This window comes from Strix aluco, chromosome 19, assembly GCF_031877795.1.
Source record: "Strix aluco isolate bStrAlu1 chromosome 19, bStrAlu1.hap1, whole genome shotgun sequence".
NCBI lineage: Eukaryota > Metazoa > Chordata > Aves > Strigiformes > Strigidae > Strix > Strix aluco.
The window spans coordinates 10,769,900-10,795,691 of record NC_133949.1 but is presented as its reverse complement, the minus strand read 5'-3'; the positions used below and the strand labels follow the sequence as shown (position 1 = coordinate 10,795,691).

General features: G+C 53.5%; 1 protein-coding gene across 4 annotated transcripts in view; it reads left to right on the top strand.

Annotated features, from left to right (window-relative positions):
* Window positions 1-25,792, top strand: part of SMG6 (SMG6 nonsense mediated mRNA decay factor) — a 115,622-nt gene that overhangs the window by 74,393 nt on the left and 15,437 nt on the right. For 3 of the 4 annotated variants that reach the window (XM_074845656.1, XM_074845654.1, XM_074845653.1), the window contains exon 14: window positions 22,870-23,046. The exons of the other annotated variant lie outside the window; for it this stretch is intronic. In XM_074845656.1, the coding sequence (XP_074701757.1) occupies window positions 22,870-23,046 (177 nt within the window). The remainder of the gene's footprint in view (window positions 1-22,869; window positions 23,047-25,792) is intronic. 4 annotated transcript variants of the gene reach the window in all.

The following is a 25,792-nucleotide window of genomic DNA, read 5'->3' as shown; positions in this document are numbered from 1 at the left end:
GCTTGCAGGGCAGTATGAGGTGCTGCCTTCCAGGCAGCCCCGTCTCTTGAAGGGGGAAGCGGGCAGGGAAGAACCAGCAGTTGGTGGAAACAACCTTCTCTACCCCTGAGATGCCTCTTCCCTGGCATGTGGAGGGAGCGAGCAATACCCCGGTACATCGGGAAGCCGTGGGGTGTTTGCTCAGGCAGCTCGTGATGTTTCCATCCCTTCCTCCCCTGCCTTCCCCCAGCCTTGGATCCACCTCTGCCTCTCCTCCAGGCTCGTCTTGGACAGGGTTCTTTAGCCACTGCCTCAGCTCCGAGTGAATCAGGCAGCCTGGGTGTGAGCTGTGCACGTGTACCAGCACGTGTGTGGCTCCTCAGCCAGCGCTGCAGTTTGGCTCTGGCGTCAGCAAAAGGCTCGTTTAAAGTGTCTTCTGGAAGTGTGATGTGATCATCAGCTCAAGGCAGAGACTGACAGGATAAATCAGCCTTGTCCCTGCCTGGTTTCAGGTGGCGTTAGATCTTTTCCTACAGATCAGATGACACTCGCTGTTGAACATCCTTGCTTCTGTCATCGTCAGGCCAGGTTTATGTAATGAGATGGAAAACTTATTTGTGTTCAGTCCTTTTGTCCTAAAAGCTGCCTCCAGAGGTTTGACACAGACTCTTGGGAAATGGGAAATGTCCTGTTTAAGAAACTTGCTGACTGTGTGTTCCCGAAGTCGGCATCAGTGGAGTGACCTAGGAAAGGAGAGTCAAACTGTGAAGTCTCCTGTGCAGCACCTCCTTGGTGTATGCTGCATGCACCTTTTGCTTCCCTTGGGGTTTTTCAGCAGGTTTTTCAGCAGGTAATGGCCTCGCTTCCGCCGCACCAGCACCCTAATGGCACAAAACCTGCCACATCTTGGCAGGACATCAGGCCCGGATAGTGCACAGCTCTGGCTATAAAAGAGGTATTCACCATGACTTCAGTGTACTCAGAATGACATATTAGAGTCCAGACCTCGTGGAATTTGCTGATTAGTCTGTAAGTATATTGAAAGGCCTCATTAAAACACTATTAATGCTGGATCCACTCCCAATGAGCCATCTCTTATTGCTACCCAGAGAAACCCTGAGGAAATGGAAAGGCTGCTCTGGCTGGCTGAGCCGGTCCCTGGGCGTGAAGCGTGGCCTCACCTCGGACAATCTTCATGGTGCTCAAGAGTTAATGTGGTGCTTCTGATAGTGTGTGGGGTCCCTGGGAGCTGGGGTTGCCTCGTTGCCTCATGCTTTGCCAGCTGGATATGCCACCACTGCTCAGACTGTACTAAACTCAGTCCTTGACCTGACTCTTCGTCTCTGCCTGTGGCTTAGCTTCGGGGGTGACCCTGTTTCACAGCACTATTTTGTCTTTGACCAAGTGAAATGCTTAAAACATCCCTGCTGAAGATGACAACGGCTGTGGTATCCACCAGTGCAGCTATTGGAAGGACCTCAGGAAACCTGAAAAAAGACCCAATTAATGACTCCTCATTGTTATCCTGAATAAGAAAGATCCACGTCCTGGGAAGCTTGCCAGAAAAGTGGACGGGGTGGAATGCAGGGAGTGGTCAGCCCAAATAACAGATGGGGATCTACTCTGTCTCTATGGGAGACGGAAGGTGACCTCTGTCATTGAGCTTGGAGTCTGCTCCCCACATTTCTGCTCCCAGCCGGACCTCGCGTTGTTTTTGTGGATGCCAAATCTGTCTGCCAGTGCTGGACTGAGTCTGGGTGAGGATGGAGACCCCAGCTCCCACGGCAGACTGGAGCTGTAAACCTTGCTGTCCTCATGCTGTCACATTCCAAATCAGAAAGAGAAGACACCACTGTGGTCTTATTTATTGTTTTCTTTTCTCACCATCATTGAAGTCAAAGCACTTCCCAGGCATTAATGAACGTATCTCCACAACACATTATGACAGAAGGAAAAGCAATTTCCTTGTTAGAGATTGGCAACAGAGGTACGCAAGGCTGAGGGACTAACCCAGGTCCCACAGGAAACCTTAGCTTCAGGATGAGAACAAACCCCTGATACCCAGGATTTCAGGCCAGTGCCTCAGCCCCAGGCTACCCACGTCCCTTAGGAAGACGAGGGGGTACTAAGTGAAGGTTCACTGGGAAGTGTTAAAATTCTTCCCAAACAGGCCTTGCATGAGCAACATTACTGCTGCTGGTCTGACTGTATCTGTGGTGGGACACGAAAAATGCTGGATATTTAATCCAGATAATTTAATCAAATTTTTCCCCATAACGTATTTGCATATATTTCCTTAAACATAAGGTAAAAGCTGTAATTTATTTAAATTAACAAAATTTGCCATAACGTTTTGCATACCAGCATTTTACATAAAACATTTTCTCCACCATATGTAAGAAATATTTGTCTATAAGTTTATGTTTATGAATAGTGACAGTAATAGTATTTATTTATAGTCATTTTGTTGATTTATTTTTTTAAACTTTTCCAAAACTTCACTATACTTGGGATAGGTAGATGCATATATAAACACAAATTCTTAGTGTGAAGACAAATGTGTTTGCTGAGGTCTGAGAAGTTATTGCCTGCCTGGTCTGTTCAGTTTGTGAACAACAGAACAGATTTACGTTTTGGTTCCATATTTATCTTAAGCGTAAATGTTGTAATGTTTATTATAGCATCCATTATTATTGAAGAAAAGAGATTGATGTCTATAGACAGAAGAAGATAGAGTTTGCTGTGTCAGTTCACCTGATATCTGCTCCATGTGTGATGTTTCCCGTGGAGAAGTGGCCATGGAGCAGCACTTCCAGAGTGTGTCAGGGAGATGCCTGCTGATGTGAATTTTTGGATTTGATACAGTGACCTACCACCTACCAGTGACATACCACATTTCTGGTGCTGAAGTCACTTCTGAAGATCATGTTTGCACTCTGAAGTCATCCAGATGCTTCTTGCCAGCTTCTATCATTAGCTCCCTCTAGTACCAGCAACTTTTTCTAGTTCAGCATCTGTCCTAATCAACAAAGATTTGATCAACACTGATCTGAGCTTTGCAGAAACCTGATGGATGAGATGCTGTTATCAGTCCGGGCCTTGGGAGCTGAATTTGCTCAGCAGTTGCCTGTTTTCAAACCCGTAGCTGCAACCTCCTTTTAGACACGAGCATCCTCACCGACTTCCCTGTGACTTGAGAGTCGCTCGCTAGTAGCTGCCCTGACATGGAAAGGAAAGATCCTCCGGGTATCAACATGGAGGACACCTCATGCTTTGGAAGTATGTAGTACCTGCTAACGTACAAGAGGCTCAATCACATGGAAAATGCTGAGGTTGTAAAGGTAAATCCTTGTAGGCTGGAGAGCTGGAAGGGAATTGTGTGGATGGATTTGGCTAGGTGGGAGTGGGAGCGAGCATCTGTATGGGTGATTCTGTCATTGCAAGTGTGTAGGTGGAGCAGTTGCTAAACAGGAGAGTGGGTAAAGGGGTGGAAATGCTGGCTGGGATCAGCAAGGGGCTCACAGTTTCACAGGTACCAGCAAGTCACAGTGTGCTGCTGACCTCCGCGACAGGGAACCGTCTCCTGCACAGTAGCTGGCCATCACTGCAGGAAAGTTGGAGCCTGGTTTCTAGGCCATTATCTACCTAATTCCATGTCAGAAAAAGTCTTGTGTAGCTCTTGGGTGGTTTAGAGACTGAACACCCAGAGCAGCGTTTCTGAAGGTTGCATGAATGATCCGGTTGATGAGACAGAAATGCAGTCAGTGTGAGCAGCCGCTGCTCTCCACGTTCCCTGCCCACAGCATGCTCAGGATGGGTGTTGGCTTTTTGTGTCAAAGTGGGTCTGGTTTGCTGTCAGCAATACACAGGAGGACTTCAGGATCCATTCATACTCGTTCTGTGTGATGTCCTCTGCCTTTTTGTTCCCAATAGTTAGGTGAAAGTTGTTCAGCTGGCAGGGTGGCACCTATAGGTTGCTTGAGGATACAAAGCTTGGCTTGGCTGATGCCTGTATCCTGTGGGGTGTGGGACCTGCCTTCCTCCTCTGGGAAGGTCTGAGCATCTTCAGTGCTTAACCTGTGGAGGTAGCAGAGCCCTTATTGTGGCCACTCTTTGCTCCACAGCATCTCTGGCCATACTCCCCTTTTCAGAATAAAAACCACCACTTTGGAGAATGTTTTATTTAAATTAGTATGTTTTATGTGGGTTTTTTTGTCTAAAGTGAAACATTTTGGCATGGTGAAATGTGAGGACAGGAGAGGGTTTGCTGGAACTTCTGAGATACTTAGCATGTATGTGAAAATGGGATATAATTTCTGTCCTGCCATGGCTCTCCTCATACAGACTGAAGCACATGGGCTGTGCCTTGTTGTGATGAAATCCCCGAAGCCTGGTTTAGATGGCTTCAGGGCAGTCTGGTGATGAAGAGGAAGCCTGGTAGACTGTTACCCCTCAGAGATGCGCTACATGCTCCCATCCTGTCTTGGGCAGTGCCGCCCCTTCCTGCAGGCACCTCGCTCCTCCTGTAGCTTGTGGGTCTCCTGTTCCCTTGGGCAGGATTCCCACTTTTCAGCTCTTCCCAGATTTCACCTCGGTTTCCCCCTTTTTAATAGGAATGCTTGGCCTCTTGCACTCAGACTCGGGGAGGAGCAGCTTGTTTCTGTAGCTGGCCTGGTGCCAGATGTCATCACTTCAGGCAGTGCCACGCTGCACATCTTCAGCAGTTTGAAATGGAGAGACAGAGAGAGACAGATAAGATCAGCAGCTTTAGGTGATGGCATTGTTTCAAATAAACCATGCATGACCCAAAGCTTCCACTTCAAATGGGGAATGAAATTGCTTCATCCTTTGACAGCTTGCTCCATGAAAGAAATTTATCTTCACTTAATTGCTTTAGATCCCAAGAGGCTGTGTACAGTAATTTCTAGGAGATAATTATATCAAATTAAAAAAATATGTGACTATCCGACTGCTGAGCATGAATGCAGTGGCTAGAGAACAGGAAGGAAAGAGGCACCACATCTGACTCATGGTCACAGGTTATCGCTTCCTCTCCTTCTCGTGGTCCACAGGCATGGCACTGGGAGACCACAGGAGAGTCTGTCTGCGAGGGACTGGGCGCCGATGCGTGGAGCAGGGTGCTTGGAGCCAGGAATCCTGCTCTCCCGGAGCTTCTTCTAGATCCTGCCTTCGCTTCCCTGCTGGGGCATGGCAGGGATGACCCATCCCTTGTCACTTGTGGACAGCAAGCCACCCCAGGCAGGGCTTGGCAGTGCCTTTATCCGGTTAGTTCTCCTGTGTAGTTGTACGGTAGAGCTGAGGAACAAGAAAGCTTGTTGATTTAAAAACATGTATATTTAGAAGCAGAGTGTAAACTTCCTGCCCAGGCTGGGACTGGATTCTTGACTATGTTTGAGTTTCCAGTTTTCATTTCCTTTGCCCTCATACTTAACATTGTGTATCTCCCAGAGTGTGCCCCAGACTAATCTCTCCTTAACCCTCCCTCGCCCCACATTTTTCTCTCATTATTTGCACATCAGCTCCAGTTCTTCCAGGAAGCAGCATATCTCCTGATTGTCACTCCATGCCATGGCTGAGCCTGGGCTCCTGCAGGTCTCCTCCGTCCTTCTGGAAATGACCTCAGACCCCAACCAGTGGCAGCCCCGAGCTGGGGACTGCTGCATGGACAGAACTGGCAGTTGCCATCCCTCGGAAGGAGATGGACTCTTTTGGCACAGGTTGAAATCCTGAAGGGACATCCCCCTTTGTAGTCCATGGGAAACAATCACTGGCCAGTTCCCAGAGGGGTAAATCACACCATCTTCTAAATCTTCTCTTTCTCTCCTTTAAATCAGGCGGCATGCCCTCCTTGACTGCTTCATGGGACAGCTTCTGCCCTGCCATTGCCTTTACAGCACATCTCCTTGGGACAAAGATAATTTTGTTTCCCCCAGGGCTGTGACAATTTCTGTGTGTGATCCTGCATGGGCTTTGAAATGGTTGTCAACAATCCTGGGCCAGAACCGAGCTCCTCCCCACCCCTGTGATGTGCAGGCTGGTTTTTGAAGTGTGATGCTGCTTCAGCTGTTCCCAGGAAGTCTTCAGGGGAACTGTGTTTGTACTAACGAGGTAAAGTCCCTGTGTGTTTCTGGAGGGGATCTACTCAATGGGCTCTTTGATGTCATCTCAGTTTTTGGACTTACATCAAGTAAGTCTAAAAAAGAAAAGAAATGTTTTGGCTTAGCCTAGAACATTTGCACCTGAGCAAGATGACCTGTGGCTGTCCTGTTGTCTAAGGAAGAAATCCACGGCCACCAGTAGAGCTGTGGCCTGGAGCAGGAAGATGGAGGCTTCTGGTCCCAAAAGCTGCCCACCCAGATAATCTGGCTCCCAGGGTTGTCTCAAGTGGTGAGTTGGGAGAATTGTCACATGTAAAATGTCTCCTAAAGGCAGTCCTCAAACTTAGCACTGTCCACACATGCTGTTCAGGATGCTGCTGATGGTTGATCTCATACCACCCTGAGTGCAGACAAAACCAGCCCTTGGAAATGTTCCCTGGTGTACTGTGTAGTTTGGTTCACATGTGCCAAGCTGAACAGCATCTCTCATCTCCCCGTGTCTCTAGAACCTGAGAAATTTTACACTTTGGGGATGACCATCCCCAAATGTCCTCATATTTCATACGTTGTCTCCTAATTCAGACCTCACATCGCTGCCACAGGGCTTGCATTTACTCATCTTCTGGCCTGGCTGCCCAAGCCCAGCGCTCTCCAACAGGTCACGCATCCTGATCTTCAACTGTAGTTTGTCATTATCTTTTTTTTGTATGAGACGTCCGGACAAAGCTTGGCACATTGCAGCAGTTAGCAGTGTCCACTGCTGTCCTCGGCGACCTCTGCAGCCCAGATAGCCTTTGTCCTTTGGTGTCCATCTGGGAATGATCCTGGGCTCGTCTGTGGTTTTGGTCCCTTAGTCCCAGGCTCGGGGAGGGGAGGAGAGGCTTATGGCAGCAGTGTTTGGTTGCCTGAAGCACGGTGACTCCTTTCCTCCAGCACGGTGTAGTGGTTGTGTGGGGACACACTGTGTAGCTCCGTGACTTGCCCTGATGTGCCAGTCCCATCATAGCAATTAATCAGCTGGAAAGGGGTGCTCTGTTGAGGACTGAGAAGTGGGATGTGGTCGGAGGGGAGGGACCAGCAGGGCATGGCACTACACAGCCACACCAGCCAGGTCAACAAGCTCAAGTCCAGGCCTCTTGCTCCCTGGGGTTAAGATACAGCACTTTCTGCCACTGTGGTTTTTTTCTGTGTTTTCCAATAAAAGCTGTGTCAGCAGCAGTCACTCTGTCCATCTCCTCTTGTCCTTTTCCTTTTCTCTGCTTTCTTGACATATTTCTTCACTCCTTTTTGTTGCCGTTAGTGAAGAATATATCACCTAAAACCATTTGAAATACAGTTTCTGCTCTTAATAGTTTCAAAGACTGGCCACCCTGATGGCCAAAACCCTGGGGGACAGGCGAGTGGGCTGCAAGGTGATGGGCACTCTATTGCAGAAACTGGCAGAAGAGCATTTAAGAAACAGAATACGAGGAGTTCTCATCTGGTTTGAAGCTGCTGCTCACAGCGCAGTCGGCGTTGTGTTTCAGAGGCCACGAGTGAATGAGTTAATGATGATCCCAGATGGCTTCAGAGTTTGCCTCTTGCCACCCCTTCCTGTTCCCCCAGGATGTCAGATGGTGGCGGGAGATGAAGTAAAATCCTAGAGTTTATTGTAAAGTTCATCTCTCTCCCTAAATCATGCTGGAACTTGTGCGTGCTGTGTTGGCAGCTTCAAGGGGATGCTACCTGGTAATTAATTAGTTGTCAAGAGACAGCCCAGAGGTTCCAAGTCTTTATATTCTTGCTAATAGAAATTGCTCTGATTACATTTTCCCCCTTGGCTGGAGGGCTGAAGAGTGCAGAGCAGGAGCTATGGTCCATGGGCAGCTGGAGCACGCCTGCCTGTCCTTTGTTGGGACTCCTCTGAGCATGCTAGCACACGCTGCCAGGAGCACAAACCCTGAGGGAGCCCAGTCCTGAGCCCTGCCTTTGCCAGCCACTTCTGCTCGTGTTTCTCATCACACGCTTCCCCTGCCTTTGCTGCTGAGCCCTGCCACGACTTCCCTTCAGCTCTTCCTCGGGGTCATCGTTCCCATCGGCCCTTTCCCTGCAGCCCCCTCCGCAGCCCGGACTGAGGTGCTTTGTGTGTTTTCTTTGCAGAACCCTTTTTCTGGGCTAAGCTTAGAGAAACATTTGGTGTCTACAGAGATTCATAGTGTTTCTCTCAACCTCACTTTTTTTTGTCTTTATCTCCATGCTTCTGCAGTTAGTCATGAGCAGATTTAAGTTTCTTCTTGAAAAAAGAGGAGTGTGGTCGGGGACGTACATGAGAGGTGCCTGGATTTTGGGGTCCTGTCTCAGCCAAGCAAGGCACTATACACACAAAACTGGTCTGGAGCTGTTATCCAATGGTTTGAGGACCGTTTACACTTTTGTGCATTATTTTATGGTTTTCCCATCTTTTTGCAGAGATTCTCTGCTAACGACTGACAGTTCCCCCTCTCCCCTTCTCTGGCCAGTGTCTGTGTGTCCCCCAGCAGCCTGGTTGTGTCTGACATCTTGAGCAGCTTTGTGCCCGTTCAAAATTAGCATCTTTGGAGCTGAACCCCATCATCCATCCAAACTCCCCTCCTTATTGTGCTTCTCTGCTCAGCACCACCATCCTGGGGGGAACAGTGTATGACATCCCAACTATTTGGGAGATGTCACTCTCCTCCTCCCTGTGCAGCAGGACACAGTCGTTTTCTGTTACATCCCTCAGCAATGTACTGAAAATCAAACCTTCCTGTGGCTCAGGGAAGGAGCTACTGGTCTTGCCAAGTGGCACTCCGGAGACCTGCCAGGCGTGAGTGGACCTCTCCACTGATGCAGAGTGGTCCATCTCAGCCCAGGATGGAGCTTGCTTTGTCTCCTTGTATTTGGGAGAGACTCCAGGTTTCTGCTCCTCCCGAGCACCCCTGGGTGGGCAGATGCAGCAGGGCTGGGAGCTGGGGCTGCACCGGGGCCAGGCAGAGCGCAGCAGGCAGCGAGGCAAGTCTGCTGGCTGAGTGAGGGGAGAGCAGCCCAGCTCTTCTCCTGGCAAGTGTGCGCTTGGGAGAAGAGCCCAGCCCGTGGGCAGGGATACTGCAGCTCTTTGAAACTCGCCGCTGCTACCTTAGGGAGCAGCTCTGCCCTGGCTGATCCCAGGAAGCATCCCGTCCGGCATCCCTCTGGATGCTGTAAATAAGGCGCAGCGAGCAGGGCTGCTCTGCCGGATGCTCTCACGCCTGCCGGTGCCGTGCCTTCCCTTCCCACCCCCGGGGAGCCCGGGGAGCCGGGCTCCGACCCACCTGACATGGCCGCCTTTGCAGACATATGGTCCCTTCTCTTTGTGTTTAGTTAAGTGTGGGAGGACTCGATGCTATAACTCCTGGAGCTTTTAAGCTATTGTTATTGCTGATATGGCCCTGCAAGCAGACGTGGCAATTTTACAAGCATGGCCCCATCCCTAACAAAGGCAATTAGGATGCTATTCTGTTATAGCTGGGGGGAGAGAGATTTCTAGTGTCTGGAAGGAGCAGTCTGGAAAGGGCATAATCTAATGCAGAAGATGAACAAAGGCATTTTGAAGGCAGGATGTGGGGGGAATGGGGGCATGACGAGCTCAGAGGGCAGATCTGCAGCAGGAGTGGGGGTACGGGAGCCCAGCAGCTCAGGGCGCAAGGCAGGAGCGAGCAGGAGAGCAGCAGAGATGTGCTGCTCTGGGCAGGTACAGAGGTGTATCACTGGGGGCTGGGGTGAAGGTGAAGAGCGAGGTGCTCTGCGCTTGGGCAGGAAATAGTCATTCTGGTTGAGAAAGGTGAAGTTTCAGGCTCCTGGGTGGAAAAAAGCACAAGATGTGATAACCACTGGAGCGTGATCCTGCAGAGCAGCGAGGAAAGGAGATGGAGGTGGCAGCTGAAACAGGAGTGGCACAGGGCTGTCAAGTGATCTCGAAGCTGTGGAGGTGGCTCAGGAGAGCTTGGGGGACCAGGAGAGGGTGGCCGGGACCACCACTGCCATGTGGTTTGTTGCGTTTCACCAGGGCAAGTCAGGAGGCTGTTTCCAGTCACAGGGCTCGAGCTGTGTTTTATGCTGCTGGCTCCTTCCTTGCTTGGCTTTTCCAGCATTTGATCTGACTGTTTGTTTGCTTGCAATGATTTCAGTTGTTTTCTATTTTAGCTTCTGACCCTGAGTGCCGGGGCTGGGGCAGGCAGGCACCGTTTGAAAGCCGCCACTTGGCGGCAACAACTGTTCGAGCCGCGGAGCAGCACCCATCTAACCCCTTTTTTCACACACTCGGAGCTTCCCAAACATTAACCTTTGGATTAAAATTTTCCATGCTTGGTCTCTCCCCAGATGTGATGTCTGAGCTTTGGTTTGAGTTCATGTTTTTCATGTTTGCTGGATTTGTGTTATGGGAGAATGAAAGAAATACTTTTCCCATTTAAAAAAAAAAATATATAGTCCCCGTTTATTTATTTATTTATTATTTGGGGATTCACCAAAAATGGTTGAAGTTTGAAGCTGAAAATAATCAGTTTGGCTGCAGCAAGCTCGTGTCGCAGGCACTCGGGGAAGTGCCGCAGCTCCAGGTGTGCGGTGCAGCGGGTATCACCGGCACAGCCTGCACAGCCCGCTCCAGGTACGTGCAGGCTTTGCCAGCAGAGTCAGGAGAGCCTTGGTGTGAGTCAGGCTGAGTAACTCCAGATTTGGAGGAGGGTGGCTGGTTTTTTTGGTTTTTTTAGAAAAAAAAAAAAAAAAGTTGTTTTTCAGGCTCCACATGCAGGATCACGATGCGCCGGGGACGCGCGGGCTCCCGGGCTGCGGTGAGTCAGGCGCAGGGCTCGCCGCGCTGTTTTCAATCCTCTGCTCCACGTTGCAGGTCATGGCATCGTCGGGAGATGACGTACTGTAGACACGGTGGTACGGTCGCCCCGGGGTGGGAGTGCTGTGGCGTGGATCCTGCCTCAAGGGCCCTGTGCAGCGCGTTTGTCGCTCCCCTTGTTTCTTTTGCGGGAGGAGCTCTGCCTTATTTCATGTGGCATCAGCTCGTGGCTGCACCTTTCCTTGTCCTGAAGCCAAACGCTCAGATCCCACTCTTGACACCTCCTTGTCAACTTCAGGTCCACCTTGGGCTTGCTCAAACACTCTGTATTTCCCTACATTGATTTTTTTTTTTTTTTTTGCTGGCTGCAGCAGCCCTCCTCTCTGCTCCAAGTCTGCGTGCTGCTCATCGGGTGGGGACCTGTGCTGCTCACACCAGTGCTTGTAATGTCTGGCCTGCAGCTCTGCCAGAGGCCAAAATTGGCTCTCGGTGCGCGGCTGGATCGCGAGGACAGTGTTAGATGGAGGGTGGAGTGAGCGAATACCCCTCTCTTCCTACTGTGCTTTCAGGAAATGTCTCTAACGCAGCTGTAAGTGTGAATGAAGTCAAAAGGATGGATCGGTGCCCCTGCTCCAGCCCACCCCACTTGTCGGGGCCCATCCAGAATCCCCACCCTATTGTTCTGGTTCAGCTCCTCCGTTTCGGGGCAGGGGCCCTGCTCTGCACTCAGCATCCTGCTCCCGGGAGGAGGAGCTCTGCAGAAAACAAAGACGCAGCGAATAGTTTTCCTCTCCTCGAGGAGCTGCTGTTCCAATTCCTCCTTCTCTTCCTTTCCTTTCCTTTCCCTTCCCTAGGTGTGTTTGCAGCTCTTGGCCTGGCTGGAAGCAAGTGACTGCAAGACTCAGGCCATTAATCATCTGCCAAAAGAGCTGAGTATTGGGTATAAGTAGCAGAGCTGTGCTCACTGCTGCCTTAGAGGCAGAGCAGGATCCGCGCAGGCTGGAGCTCACATCCAGTGCATAAAGTTACCTCTCTGGTAGGCTAACGGAGCATGTCTTGCTTGGAGCAGCCCCTCCTCGAAGAGGACATGGGCTCTCAGGCACAGGAACGTCATCGGGAGTCCCCTAAGTGGCAGCATTTCTCTGTAAAGCAAAATAGAGCGTTTGTCCCTCCCTGAAGTGGCTGCTGGAAGTGGTGTGAGCTGCTTCCCGCCCTGCCCCGAGCCGCCGGGAACACGCTGCCAGTGTGGTTCTTGTGGTGGGTGGAAATGCCAGTATTGCTAATATCTCTGGGGCTGTGGTGTCGTAGCCAACCAAGCTGTGGTGGCATTTTTCTGGTGTTATTACATTGCCTTCCATATCCCCACCCTCTGTTTTCAAGGGAATTTAGTGGCAGCTCCGATGGAGGAGCCGACGGTTGGAGGAACTCCTCCCTGCACACAGCAGCCCCAGCCCCGCTAGCTGCCCTTTCACGTGGGCTTTGCCTGTTTGTTAGTTCAAAGCAAAGCTGCTTCTCTTTCAACTTCCAAAGTTGAGGGGAACCGGAGTACCCCGAGCTCCCCAGCAGAGTCTGGGGCCGGTGAGGCGTGCGGAGCAGCGGTGGGGCAGCTTGGCACTGATGTTGCTCAGTCTGGTTTCTGGTTTGCGGAGCGGAGGTTTCTCATCACATTGCTGTGACTCAGGTATCTGTTTCCTCTGATGTGGGCAGCCGTTGCTGGAGCTTTTGCCCCAGGCACGCAATTGCTCTGTGGCTCCCAGGAGATGGTAGGACGTGCGGGAGAGCTCCCCGAGTGCTGCCATGACCAGCCGGTGGCTGGGGTCCCTGGGATAGTAAAAGCAGCATCGCAGGAACAGTATCTACCACACCGCTACGTGTTCTAAAGTTCCCCTAAAATCGCTGGGGCAAGCATCCAATTTGTGTCCTAGACTAAAAAGTCTGAAGGAAATGAAACACACACAACCTGACTTGAGCCGGCGTACACGCGTTAACTCAGATTTTGGGCTGCTGCTCCCCATAACTCACCCACAGGGCTGGGGGTCAGCTCAGGGACTCTCAGCTCTCTGCTCCCCATCCAACTCCGTTCAAGAGCAGCACCGAATGCCCTTGGTGCGGGGTGCTTAGGAGGGACCTTTAACGGTGTTTATTTGATTGCATTTTCCTGACTGAGTGGCCTTCCCTGAATCCGGTACCATTCTGTCACTGAGACTAACCACCCTAACCAGTTTCCTTAGAGCAGGATCCCAGTTCAGCAGTTCTGGATTGTCACCCTCTGAGAATTGCTTGTGTTTGAGGAAGTGAAAACACCCGTGGGGAGGCTGAGAGCAGCGGCCAGGTGGGAGCTGTGCTGCTTTAGGGGGTTTTAGCGGTTCTCATTAAAACAGTCTCCCATAGACTTAGAAATCCCAAGTTTCCTAAAAGAAGAGGAGAAAATTCCAAAGACTTTCATCCTAGTTCAAATATCCGCCAGGGCAAGGAGCTGTGGAAGTTACAGCAGGATCTCAGATGACATTCTCTGAAAAGCAAGCTTAATAGAGTGCGAGTATGAAATGCTCAGGCCAGAAGCAGCTGTGCCCTCTGCAAGGGCTTGGCCAGCATCTGCACCTCTCCCTTGCCTGCGCTGAGCAATGCAGGGCAGAGAGGGGGAATCGAGGGGTCTGCCAGAGGAGCCCCTCCACTTTTGAAGCCTTTGGCACCTCCGTGAGATATTTAAATGACAGACAGACATATAGGGATCTGTAAATACTCATTTGGTGCCAACTAAACCACAAAGAAGATACAGCATTTGTGGTCCAAGGAAGTTTAAATATTTGTGGTCAAACTTAAAATTCGACATAAAACTCTCATCTGCGATGGAAGGCGTCCAGGAACTGCATGGAGAACGTATAAGCTGTGTAAACTCACAGAAACGGCTTCCCGACCAGCTCTGCCAGGATCAGGCAGAATATTCCAGCTCTTACCTCTCCTCTCCCTCCCGCCGCCGAGGTCAGAAGTCAGGTTTGCAAGGGACACGGCGGCCCGTTAACACCTTCGGGGGTGGAAGTCCACCATGCCATGGGTGTTACTGGCTGATGCCATGGTTTCCTCACTGCCTGTAGCAGAGGTCATGCTGGAAGGGTGAGAGGTGGATGGTGCAGGCAGGGCGGGGGGATACTGTAAAGGTGAGCTCTGGTTTGCACCATTTTTTGCTGTTCTTGTATGGTAGATCCTCACCCCTGCACCCCCATTCCTGTGTTGTAACTCTGTTCCTTTCACCACCCAACTTCCCACCATCTCTCTCTGCTACCCCAGACACTGGTGTCTTGTCCCATGGGACAGAAATCACCGAGTTACTCTGTGGGTCAAATCACGGGGCAGTTGTCTCGTTGTCTCCATGGGGAAGTCCTTGCGAAAGAGCTCGTGCTCTCGGCCAGAGCAAAACGCCCGCTCTGCCCCACTTCGGTGCACGACACCTTTATCTGCCTGGCTGAGGGGTGGGGGTAGGGTCCAGAGGAGCTGAACCTCCATGTAGCACTGCAACGCATTGGCGTGGTGGGGACGGACACGCTCAGCAGGAACCATGTGTCTTCAGGGCTTCCTCCATGTGAACGCCCCAGCAAGGCCAACGCCCTCCTGCCGCCGCTCAGGAGGTGCTTTCTGAAACGGGGAGGTTGCCAGATAACCGCAGTGTTTTCCCCATGGTGTGGGCAGCCTGGACTTGGCTCCTGCCTTTTTTTTTTCCCCACATACCCTGCAAAAAGGGCTGTTGCTGTTGCAAGAGCACATAGAGATTTGCAGTCGAGATGTTGGATTGAACATTCATCAGCTGCATTTCCCAAATTCCAAGAGAGACAGATCCCAGGCCCGCCACAGGAACAGCTTCTCTGGTCACCAGCCCAGTGTGGCCCAACGAGCAGATGTACATGAGAAATGCCGGGGGTGGAAAGGTGCAGGGATGGACCGACCTTGTCCCCAATGCCAGCATCTCCTGGAGCAGTGGCCTTAGAGGAAGGGCAGCGTGTGTCTGCCGAGCGGAGCAGTCCCCTTTCCCTTACTAAGCAATCCTCCCTTCCTCCACCAAAGAGCCTGCTAACCACTTTCTTATCTTTCTTAACTCTGCAAAACAATCTCTGGCAAGGCAGGCATCCTCCGAAATGGCAGAGGAAATAAATTCCCCCAGTCCCTGAAAAGGAAAAGACTGAAGACTCTTGCAGCAGGGAGAACAGCCCATGCCCTGTGAAAGCTGGCGGTGGTGCCATATTGGCTTCGCCGAGGAATCGGATCTTGCCTTCCTCCTTCCCCATCTGGCACCATGAGTTTGGGGCAGGCTTTCAGGGACTTGTCTTCCCTGGTTAGTATTCCAGTCGGATGTGCAAGGGAGAAGCAGAGCAGGCTCCTTCAGACTTGTCTTGGCTTTACTCTATGGCTTGATTTATTTTTTTCCCCCCGGGAAGTTCAGGGTTGTGCTGGGAGCTGGGGAGGGCATTGAGATGGCTGTAACAGGGAGCTGCTGGCTGTGACTCACTGTTTCTCCTGGAGTCATCTGCCTCTTTCACAGGCCTCTTTCAAAGTTGTGATTTTTTTAGCCCCTTATTCTCCAGACAATTGAAACATATGGTCCTGTGCTCAAGGTTTCACTTTGGAGAGCAGAAATGCCCCAGATATTTCACTGCTGCGAGGATCGGTTTGCCCAGTGCTGGGGCATGTGGCCACAGGGAGTGGAAGCAAATGCTTTCTCCGATGGAAATTCTTGCCGTGTCTTACTGGAGGCAACATTTTGCAATGTGGGGAAGCCCGTAGCTCTCACTGAGCTGTTGGCAGCAATGCCTGAGGACCCAATGAAAACCAGGCAAGAGCCACACTCATAAACCAGATGAAACATCTCCATCACTCTCTGGAGACCTCCTGTACCCCATCGTTTTTTCTGGGACTTCTCACCCAGACTGAAGTTATGCTTTTCCCTCGTTTTGCTGCTGCCCAGTAGGAATGGGCTAGTGGGGGTAAAATTAAATAAGATGACCACCTGCCTCCTGCCTACAAGGTGTCGGATGCAGCCTGGAGCCAAATACTTCCTCCTGCAAATGCTGCTGCTCACTGGAGAGACAAACTGACAAAAAGGTTCTTTAGAACATTGAACAGGTGAATAAGACATCAGGGAAAGTCTTTCCAAGCATCAGTGAAAGCCAAAAGCTTGGTTTGGAAACCATCAGAAACTTTCCTCTCTGGGCGGTGTAGCTCCTCATGCTTCAGAGAAGCAGTTGGTCCTGGGCTGGGCTGGAGCCAGCCCTCCCCATTGTCCTGAGCTCGAGAGGGGTCTGGAGGATGGCTTTCCATCCAGAGCATCTGCTTCAGGTGACTTTGGTGTTGATTCTTCCACTCAAGTCACAAAAGGTTCCTGCAGCACCCTCAGATACATTTTTGGGGTGAACAAACAGCTTTCCCCAACCCCATGGTAAGCCATCACCAAGGAGGGGAAGAGTTGAGAGGAGCTAGCTGCATGGAGAGTCTGGAGGAGCTGAGAAGTGTTTTGTAGGGCCATGCCAGGCTGTGTCACAGCACTAAGGGTTTCGGGGACATAGACTGGGACCTGTGGCATCATGGGATTTCCATACAGAGTTTTAAGTGTCTTCTGGCCTAGATAGTAAAAATTCAGTCTGTAATTCCTGCCCCACAGCCACTAGGTGCCAGTCAGAGAGAGAGAACTGGCCCCTGGCAGACAGACAGCTCTGGGGAGGGCTGTGCCCTCGGCGTGCTGGTGCAGGGATCCCCTCCTTCGGGGAGGGCTGGCTGAGGACAAGCTCCAAGCCCCAGAATTGCTCACAGCTTCCCCCGTGCCACTGGGTCTCACCTTCATGTCCCACAGCTGCCAGCGGTGACAGGTACCAGTGCCTTGGGTGCAGTTTGAAGACCTTCATGGTAGGAATCTGTGCAGGCTACTCAGGGCTTCTTCCAATCTGTCACCAGACATGGGATGACTCAGCTCAGATCTATTGCTTAGCACCTTTATATCTTCCATGTGTCTTCTCTGCATCACACATGGGACAGGCAATGCTGACCTTAGCCCAGCAAACCCTCGTGATGGTGGGCAGTTGGCTCCCTTTCCATGCTGCTTTCCAGTTTTAAAGGCCAGTCGTGGTTGAGCTACGTGGCCGAGGTTGGAAAGACGGAGGCGTTTGCCAGGCCAAGAGCACATCTGCTCCAATGACTCGTCTGAGACCGTGTGCCCCGGTGCAGAGGCTGGAGCCGTGCCTCTGCAAGGCTCAGGGTGCTGGGAGAGAGGTTTGACTAAGACATGGCTACGCTTTCTCTTTGGGGAGCCCCTGTGTTGCAGAGAAAGTGGTTCTCCAGCAGTGGCAATGGGGAAGAACAACTGGAGTGGTTCTTCTGAGCTTCTCTGTCTTGCCTGGGTGTTTTCTGATGCACCACTCTGCTCTGATGGAACATCAGATATGGATGTGGTGGATCTTTTCCCCACACGTGCTCTCAGGTTGGTGCTGGGCGCTGCCCGTGCTGGCACTGTGTCCTGCAGAGCCTGGGCAGCAGCGAGATACACTGGAACCAGTGGTGCCTCAGTTTGGGTCCTACTGCAGCCACGGTTGCTCTCTTGGGTCACACGCAGAGTTGCAGGCACGTGGGAGCCGTGTCCACGTAGCCTGCTTGTGGGATTAGTCGAAATCAGAAGTTTCTCTGAGAGAAGCTGCGGCTGAAGTCAGCTCTCAGCTGCAGAAACCAGGGTTGTGATCCAGCTGCGAGCGCTGCTGCCCAGCCGTGACGGACGCTTCAGTCCTCCCTACCCAGGTGGCCAAACCCCTCCAAGCTGTATTTGGGGCTGGGCAGGTCAAAGGGCTCCTTGGGCCACATCCTGGCTGGGGAACGAGCCCAGAGAAGCTGGGCTGTGATAAGTTCAGGGTTAAACCCAGACTAGCTTTTGTGTGAGCCTGCAAGATGAAAACCCAGAAGGGATGAGACCAAACCAGGCGCTTTCCTCTGTGCTCCTCCTCCAGCGCGCTGGGCCGCCCTCCGAGCTGGCTCCCTGGGGATGGGAGGAGACGGCACAGGGCACTGGGAGGCATTTAGCCTGCGTGGATGTTTTAGCAGGGTCAGTGCAAATGCTTCTGCTGGCCCATGTAGATGCTGCGTGGTTTAGATTGTTTGGGACTCACTTGGTTTCAGCATCGTTCAGCTACTTCAGCTAAGCCATTTTTAAACCCATGTGGCAAAAACAGTGTTATTCCCATGCTGGATTTTGCTGGAGCTTGGCTCTGCATCCCAGTCCTATCCCATTCCCATCTCCAAATCTGGGATGGGATCTCTCCATGCCATGACTCAAACTTCTCATGTCCTTTTCCCCTTCTGAATCCAGCTGTCAGGATGTGCTCGTGTCTCCCCCTCGCACACAGGAATGCAGAGCCAGCAATGGCAGCCCGTCCTCCAAGCAAAACCTTCTCCAAAGCCACTGCCTCCTGTTTGCTTGCAGAGTCTAAGGTTTTGCTGAGAGAGAAGCTGCCGGGGTCCCTGCACACACCACGGCAGCAGCGTGGCATTGCCAGAGGCTGCCACAGGCACAGGGCAGCCCACTCCAGACCAAGACCCCCCCAGGATGTGGCAGGTCCCCGCAGCCGAGCAGGGCTCCCCTGGCCAGCTGGCTTGGCTGCCAGAGGCTCTTTGCACTAGCTGAAGGAGTCTGCATTCCTGCCTCCCAGTTATTTGCTCTTTAGGACGCTGCGTAAAATTAACAAGTTGTAAAAGTTGATTGAAGGCGGCGGTGGGTGTGACAGCGATTTGCTTAGCTGCGGGAGAGCCGTGTGTGGAGCAGCAGGGCCGGCGGGGCCAGGGTGGGGGACTGCCCCCCCGGCTCCAGGCATGCCTCTGACCCAAAGCGAGACCATGGCTGGTTTCTGGTGGTGTCACCCCAGCAGCACCAGGTGCACGTGTCCCCCGGGCGCAGCGCTCACGGCTCTTGGAGCCCCTTCCCTGGCCTTAAATCTCCTGGAGGACAGGTGCTGGTGTTGGGGCTGCACCTCCCTCGGACCAGGTGCCGGCCACCCCGTATTGGAGTCCGCTGTCCCTCATCTTGTTAAAGAGCAGCACACAGCACTCGGGGAAGTTTTTCCCTTCATCCTCTTTTATCTGCAGGGGAAAATACAGCCACGACCATAGACGGGATCAGCTCTGTTAGATCTGGGGACCCCTCGTTAGACCTGGGGACCCTGCTCGCCGCTGGCAGATGACACACGCAGGGTCCCGGCGACACTGGCACTGCAAAGTGGCTTTGAAAATACAACAGCTGGTGCGGTTAATGTGCAGCCCAGTGGGTCTCTACAGGCAGTTAGTGTGTGTTAATGTGTGTCCTGCTGTGTCTTACTCAATGATTAGTATGTTAATGTATGACCCATGAATTAGCAGTCGGAGTGCTAATGAGCCTCGTCAGCGTGCCCTAGCAGCCGCCAGCCCACTGGTGGGTGGCTGGTGCTGGGAGCTGGTGGTTAGCCTGTCTGATGCAGCAGGAGATTAGAAACCTCTCGTCTCCGGGCTTGATGGAATCAGTCTGGCGATCGGGGCTGCTGCAGCCGAAGCCATCTCCGCCCCACGCCTGGTCCTCAGCCATGTGTCCCCAAGAGGCACCGTGGTGGCGAGGGTCTCAGCGATGCCTCGGTTGCTCGCACCTCTGGGGAACTGAGCCTGGGTCACGGACAGGGGCACCAGACCACTTCAGCAATTCTCAGTTTCAGTTTTCCTTTGAGAGCGGCTGTGTGCGTGTCAGGCCTATTTTAATACCCAGTGATGACTTGAAGCCAGGCTTTCAGTTCCTGCTGTCTCATTGCACGGTCAGAGGGGGAAGGGCACGCGGGACGGTTGTATTCCCCACCAGGGACGGGGTGTCTGCTGCCACATCACCAGATACATCGACACGGTGTCATTTTGTGTTTGACCATTCGTTCGGGAAGGGTGGGCACAGCTCCTGGAGTCCTCACCATGTTCCACTCTGGCAGTGAGGAATCACCACGTGAGCCGGCGAGTGCTTTTGTGGCCCATCCCTGCTGCCCCGGGCATCCTGGCTCTGCCATGGGCACTCACGTTTCCACTCCGAAACAGGAAGTCTCTGACAAAAGTGGATTGCTCTGCAGCACGCAAGGTCCCGCTCCGCCGTTCAAGAGAGACCTGGGTGCCAGTCACAGGTCACTTCTTTCCCAGCATCTCGGAGGCTGAGTGTCCCGCGGCAGGGTCAGCCTGGCTGCCGGCAGCCCGGGGCTCTGCCGCGTCCTCCTCGAGCAGGGCTGCACGTGACGGGGATGTGCAGAGCATTTGCTCCTTCCCTGTTTTTCATTCATGTGGGCTGGAAAAATGTGTTCATGAGACGAGTTGCTGTGGCATTATGTCATGGACCTTCAGTTGGGCTCTTTTCTCCCCAGCAGATGAGCTGAATTTAAGCATCAGGCTGTGCTGGCTTGGCAGGAAATCTGGTGTTTCCTGCTTGTTTCTTCTTCAGGGGAGGAAGGAGCGAACCCACCTGCCCTTGTCCCCAGCCCCAGCCATGGGTGAAGGGAGTTTTCTGCAATATGCCTGATCATTCCCAGTCCAGGAGGCTCTGACAGGGAGATTTAAGCCTTTGCTGTGCAGAGATGGCTGCGCTGCAGCTGTGTCAGCGCCCAGCCCTTCATGCAGTACATGAAAACCTCATGGATCCTAAACTAGATGTGATGGCTTTTATTTCTAGAGGCATCTTGAGAAATCCCTCGGGAATGGTGTCAGGATGGGATGCCCATCTCTTCCCTGCCTAGCCAAGCAGTTCCCACGTCCCCTTCCCTGGTACTGCTGGTGTCGGCCGCATCCTGACATCCCACACCCCGTGGCTGCTGGCAGTGGTGCCGGTGGTGGCAGGCGCTTCACTCACCCAGCAGCCTGGGCACGAGGGAACTGCAGATACTGAGACTGGAAAATCCCTGGGCTGAAGTCACCCTGTGTGAGTCAGGCCGGGTCTCCGCAGTGTTAGCCTGTCGAGCTGGGGATGAAGCAGGCACTGAGGTTTCCACCACTTCCCCCAGGGCTGCTGCAGCCCTGAGCTCTCAGGAGGGATGTTTCCCATGACAGCCATTCCCACTTTGCTCTTGTTCTCTTTCCTTCTGACTTTCCCCTGCACAGAATCATTCCTAAAGGAGAGCCAGGAGGATGGAAATGTTCCTGCGGTGACACTTGCTGGGATTGCTCCTGGCTGGATGTCCCAAGCAGCAAAGGGCTGTCCCAGGGAGGAGGATCCCCAGCAGCCTGACCTGCTCCCAGGGCTGCTGAGCCTGCATCACCTTGTCCTTTGCTCACCTCTGTCCCGTGGGACATTTTTTAGGAGCAGAATCAGTAGTTATGGGTCTCTTGCTCCCTGAAATACTACATTCTTGCGATCACCCTGCTCGCACCACCTTTCAGCAACTGCCTCCCACGGGGAGGAAGGGACTTCACCTCCCCCTCTGCCTGTCCATGCAGGTATGGGGGGCCACAGGGTGCCAGGGAGGGGGGGGCAGCTTCAAATGGAGGCAACCCCAGCTGCTGGTGCATGAGGGCGCCTTGCTCAGGCAGTAGCCAGGGTGGGAGGTTGGAGGTCAGAGGAGGGTCAGGTTTTTGACACGCACTACAGCGACACGGTGGTTAAAATTAGCCCGCAGAGAGGAAACTGGCAGCTTTGTGGAAGAGCAGAAGTTTCCTCTCTCGGCAGCCTGGTGCAGCAGGGCCGTAGGCCGCTGCCAGCCCTCCGCTCGCCATGGCACGGTCCTGTCCAAGGCACGTCCACGTGCCAACGGCACAAGGGTGACGAGCCGGTCTCCACCAAGGTGGGGCTGGGGCGTGCAGTGTTGGTATCGCAGGGGGAGAGCAGGCAGGGGGAGAGCAGGCAGCGTCCCAGGCTGTGAGGCGCTGGCTGGGTCACCTGTATGGGGTCTGGCCCTCTCCCCGGCTTCAGGATCCCGGTCCTGGGAGCCTGCGGGGACCCTTTTAGGATGGGGGTCTCTGAGGCTGCTTTGCTCTGTATGAGCAGAGCAAAACCAGGGTGGTTTGGAGGTGGGGAGGAGGAACTCAGGCATCAACGTGGACTTTGTCTCCATAGCGTGTAGCACTTCTAGCCCCCATTTGCTGACTTTCTCCCTATAAATCTGCTGCTCCCTGGGAGTGACGCCGGTCAGCAGGAAGCACCAGGGGAGAGCTCTGCAGGTGCAGAGCCCCGCTGCGAGGGAACACGGGCTGAGCCGAGGCCGGCTGTGGCGGAGGCGCCAGCAGAGGCTGTGCCGTGCAGGACGGGGCCGCAGAGGCACCGGGCTCCCGTGCTCTGGAAACTCCATTTGAGAGCCTCATAAATTGGATAATTACCCAAGCTATTGAGTTTCCTTCTGGCCAGATCCGTCCCAGCCTCCCTGACGGGGCTCCCCAGTTGGTCCATGAGATGGGCCCGTGGGACGGGGTCGGGCTGGAGACAAGGAGGGGCTCAGCTTTTCTCAAATGCCCCCACCCGCCTGCTCTCACACCTGCATCGCTCCCCAGCTTTGGAGGGGGGGGGAATCTGGCAACGAGAGCTGAAACAAAACAGTGAGGATAGGCCACATCATTCATTTCGCACGGTTCAGCAGGACTTTCCCCCGTTTGGTGAGGCTGGGCATGGGGCTGGCTGCCCCTCAGCAGCCCCACTGCCCTGGGGTGCACAGAGCAGGACGGGACAGGGCATGGATCAGTGCTGGGTGTCCTGACTTCGCCTGCCTCCTTTTCCCTGGGGACAGTGGGCTATGAGGCATGGGCTAACTCCTTCCATCCCTGTTTAGAAGAAGAGGGGCACCTCTCACATCCCCACGGTGCTGTGCAGTGCTGCCTGCATCCTACTGGGCCTTCCAGCCCCAAACGTTTCCCCCTGGCCGTTGCCCATCCGCCTTCCCTTTGCACTGACTTTGTTTTCCTTTCCCTCTCCCCAACCCCCTCGTCCTCACCCTGTAGGTTATTGCAGCCAACTGCAAGAGGGTCACAGTTCTGAAGTATTTCCTGGAAGCCCTTTGTGGACAAGAAGAGCCTTTGCTGGCATTCAAGGGTGGAAAATATGTGTCAGTGGCACCCGTCCCAGACGCCATGGGAAAGGAAATGGGAAGCCAAGAGGGAAAACAACTGGAAGATCAGGTACCGTGCGGGAAGAGCGCGCCTCGGTGAAGGAAGAATCACCCCTGTGGGGCCCAGCCTCTGCCTGCCCTGCAGCTCCCGCTATTTATAGCCAGCGTAGCTGCGTGTGCATTTTATGGGGGGAGGCGGGGGGGGGCAAATGGTGCACAGCCCTTGTCTCCCGAGTGTACTTTGCTCGTGCCCTTTCCTGCCAGTCCAACCCGCGTGCCTCTATCTCGCCCGCTGCTATGAGTTCCAGATGCTGCTTTTTCATACCCGAAGCCGGGGGGGAGCTTTATTAACGTGCAGCACCGCGGCTCCGGGAGAGGAGGTGGGCGAGGGGGTGTCAGGGTTCAGCTTCAGGATCAAGTTTATAGCCGTGGAGCTCGTTGCGGCGGAGGCCTGAGCTCCAGCCTCCAGCACACGTACAGGAAGAGCTGACATTGGCGCCCCGTCCCTCCCCTGCCTCTCACATCCTGATGTGATTAAGGAATTCAACTCTTGTTTTTCTGCCCTTGCTTGTTCCTGTAGGCCTTGCTTCACTCCAGGCTCCGTGTGTGTGTTTAAGGGCCCTGCCAGCCGCTCTGCAGGTTGACTCTTTTCTTCTGTTTAATCTTGCAGTCAGAAAGGCCAGGGAAACAGGAGAGAGGGGCAGGGGCGTTGGGAGCGGGGAGCTGGGTGGCCCAGCGCTGCCCAGACTCGCTCCAGGTCCCCTCCCTGTGCCAGGGCCAGGCGCGGCAGAGCCAGGGGAGTGTCACCCCCTGCAGGGGACAGCACCTTGCCTCTGCCAGTGGTGGGTGGCCCATGGCCCCATGTGCCCCAGGGAGGTGACAGCCAGTGGCGCCCAGAGCAAGAATGTGCTCAGGACCCTCCTTGTCCCAGCAGCCGGCTCCGGCTGAGCAGGGGACAGATTTTAGGTGATTTTTTTGCACTAGGGCTCAGAGCAAAACCCCAGACAGCAAGCGATGTCTCTGTAAGGTGGGAGACCTGGACCCTTGTCCTCTTCTGGAGAAGGTTCAGGAGGTTTTCAAGTTGATACCACCAAAACCATGTGATATGGGAGGATCTTCAGGTTCTATCCAGTGTCATGACAGGGACAGTCCTGTTCTCCAGAACATTCCTTTTGGGTCAGTCCCTCCAATTTCTGCTATGAACAAACACAGTATGGAGGATAGCTCCCTCCTGCCCCGTCCCCTCAGTCTTTGCTCAGCTGTGGGAACCTCTGTGAGCTCATTGCACAACCCTGGAGCTTCCTCCTTGTGCTCTGATCGCAAGAGAGCTTCCAGCTCAGCAGCGTGACCACCATCACTTGCCTGGGCAAGCAGATCCCGACCCACCGCAGCAGGTCTGCATCTGACACATGCTTTTTCCCAAGGCCCTTGTGCGATGCCGTCCCTCTGGCAGCATGCCCCCATCCCTGTGGTCCGGGCTGTCCTGGCAGAGGGAAGTGAGCCTGAGGGCTCCATCTTCCTCCTTCCCATGGCTAAAATGTCACAAGGAGAGAAGAGTACACGGTTCTGTGGCCAGGCGGGTGGGCGGTCCGGGTGAAATGATTGAGGACGCAACTGTGCAGTGCTGGGGTTGTTCTAAATTAAGACTGAAAGCTCCTGCCCAAGTCCCTCCTGCTGACACGTGCCATGGCAGCTTGCACAGGGCAGGGAGTGTAGCGATGCTTTTATCCATCCTCTTGTGCAGGATCCATCCCCTGCAGCCGTCTGGGGGCTCAGAGCAGGTCTTTCTGCCCGGGTGCTGCTTGGGATCTCTTCCCAGCCCCATCACAACCCTTGGCTTTTGTGCAGAAAAGGGGAGATCGGTAATGGCAGGGCTTGGGAAGGCCCGTGGTCACTGTGCTGGGGAGCAAGGGGGTCTGGGCAAGGCAAGGAGGCTGGTCAGCAGCAGTGGCAGAGGTGGGGCAGCACATGTGTGCAGGCAACTGCTGGTGAGACGCGTGTTGAGGACAGGGACTTGTGTTCTCCCCTTTGGGCAGGGAGCCACTGGGGATGGCAGTGAAGCTGGGGACAGAACTGGGTTGTGGCTGATCCCCAGTTGGACACCAGCCACCACCTCCCACCCTCTGGGGCCACAGAGATTTGGGTGCATAGGGAAAGGCCAGTGTGGCCTTCACCTGGGAGAGGAACAGTACGGCTCATTCTGGGGTCTCCAGTTCAGGCAGAGGAGTCATACTGGGAAGGATCTGCAGACCTCCTGGTGGGGAAAGCCAGGGAAGGGTCTCCAGGAGAGGGTGAAGATGCAACATGGTCCAGAAGTGCCTGTGCGGGCAGGAGGTTGGAGAACCAGGGATCCTTGAGTTCAGCAAAGACAAGGTTCCTGGCCAGCAGGAGCATGGCAAAAATGTAGGATGCAAATGTTAACAGAGGAAATAATTAACCATTGAAATTACTGACCTTGAGTGGTTTCTCCATCATGTGGAGCTTTAAAATCAAGATTGAATGTCTCCTCCTAAAACATCTGTTCCAGCCCAGCTGGAAGTTTTGGGGTGGGTGCAGGAATCTCTCTGGCCTATTCAGAGATCAAAACGGAGAAGGGGAACAGACTCTTTGGTCTCCCGGCTTCATGGATCCGAGTTTCCTCTCAAGATGATCAGCGTGTGTGCCTAGCCTCGGATGAGGCAGCAGTGTTAGAGCAGCGTTGTGCAGCCCCAGTGCAGGCAGGTGGGGAGAAGCAGTATTTGCTCCGAGGGATGTGCAGCCTTAACAGCTGGGCAAAGCAGAGAGACAGGGAAATACCATGGTTTTACAGAACTGAA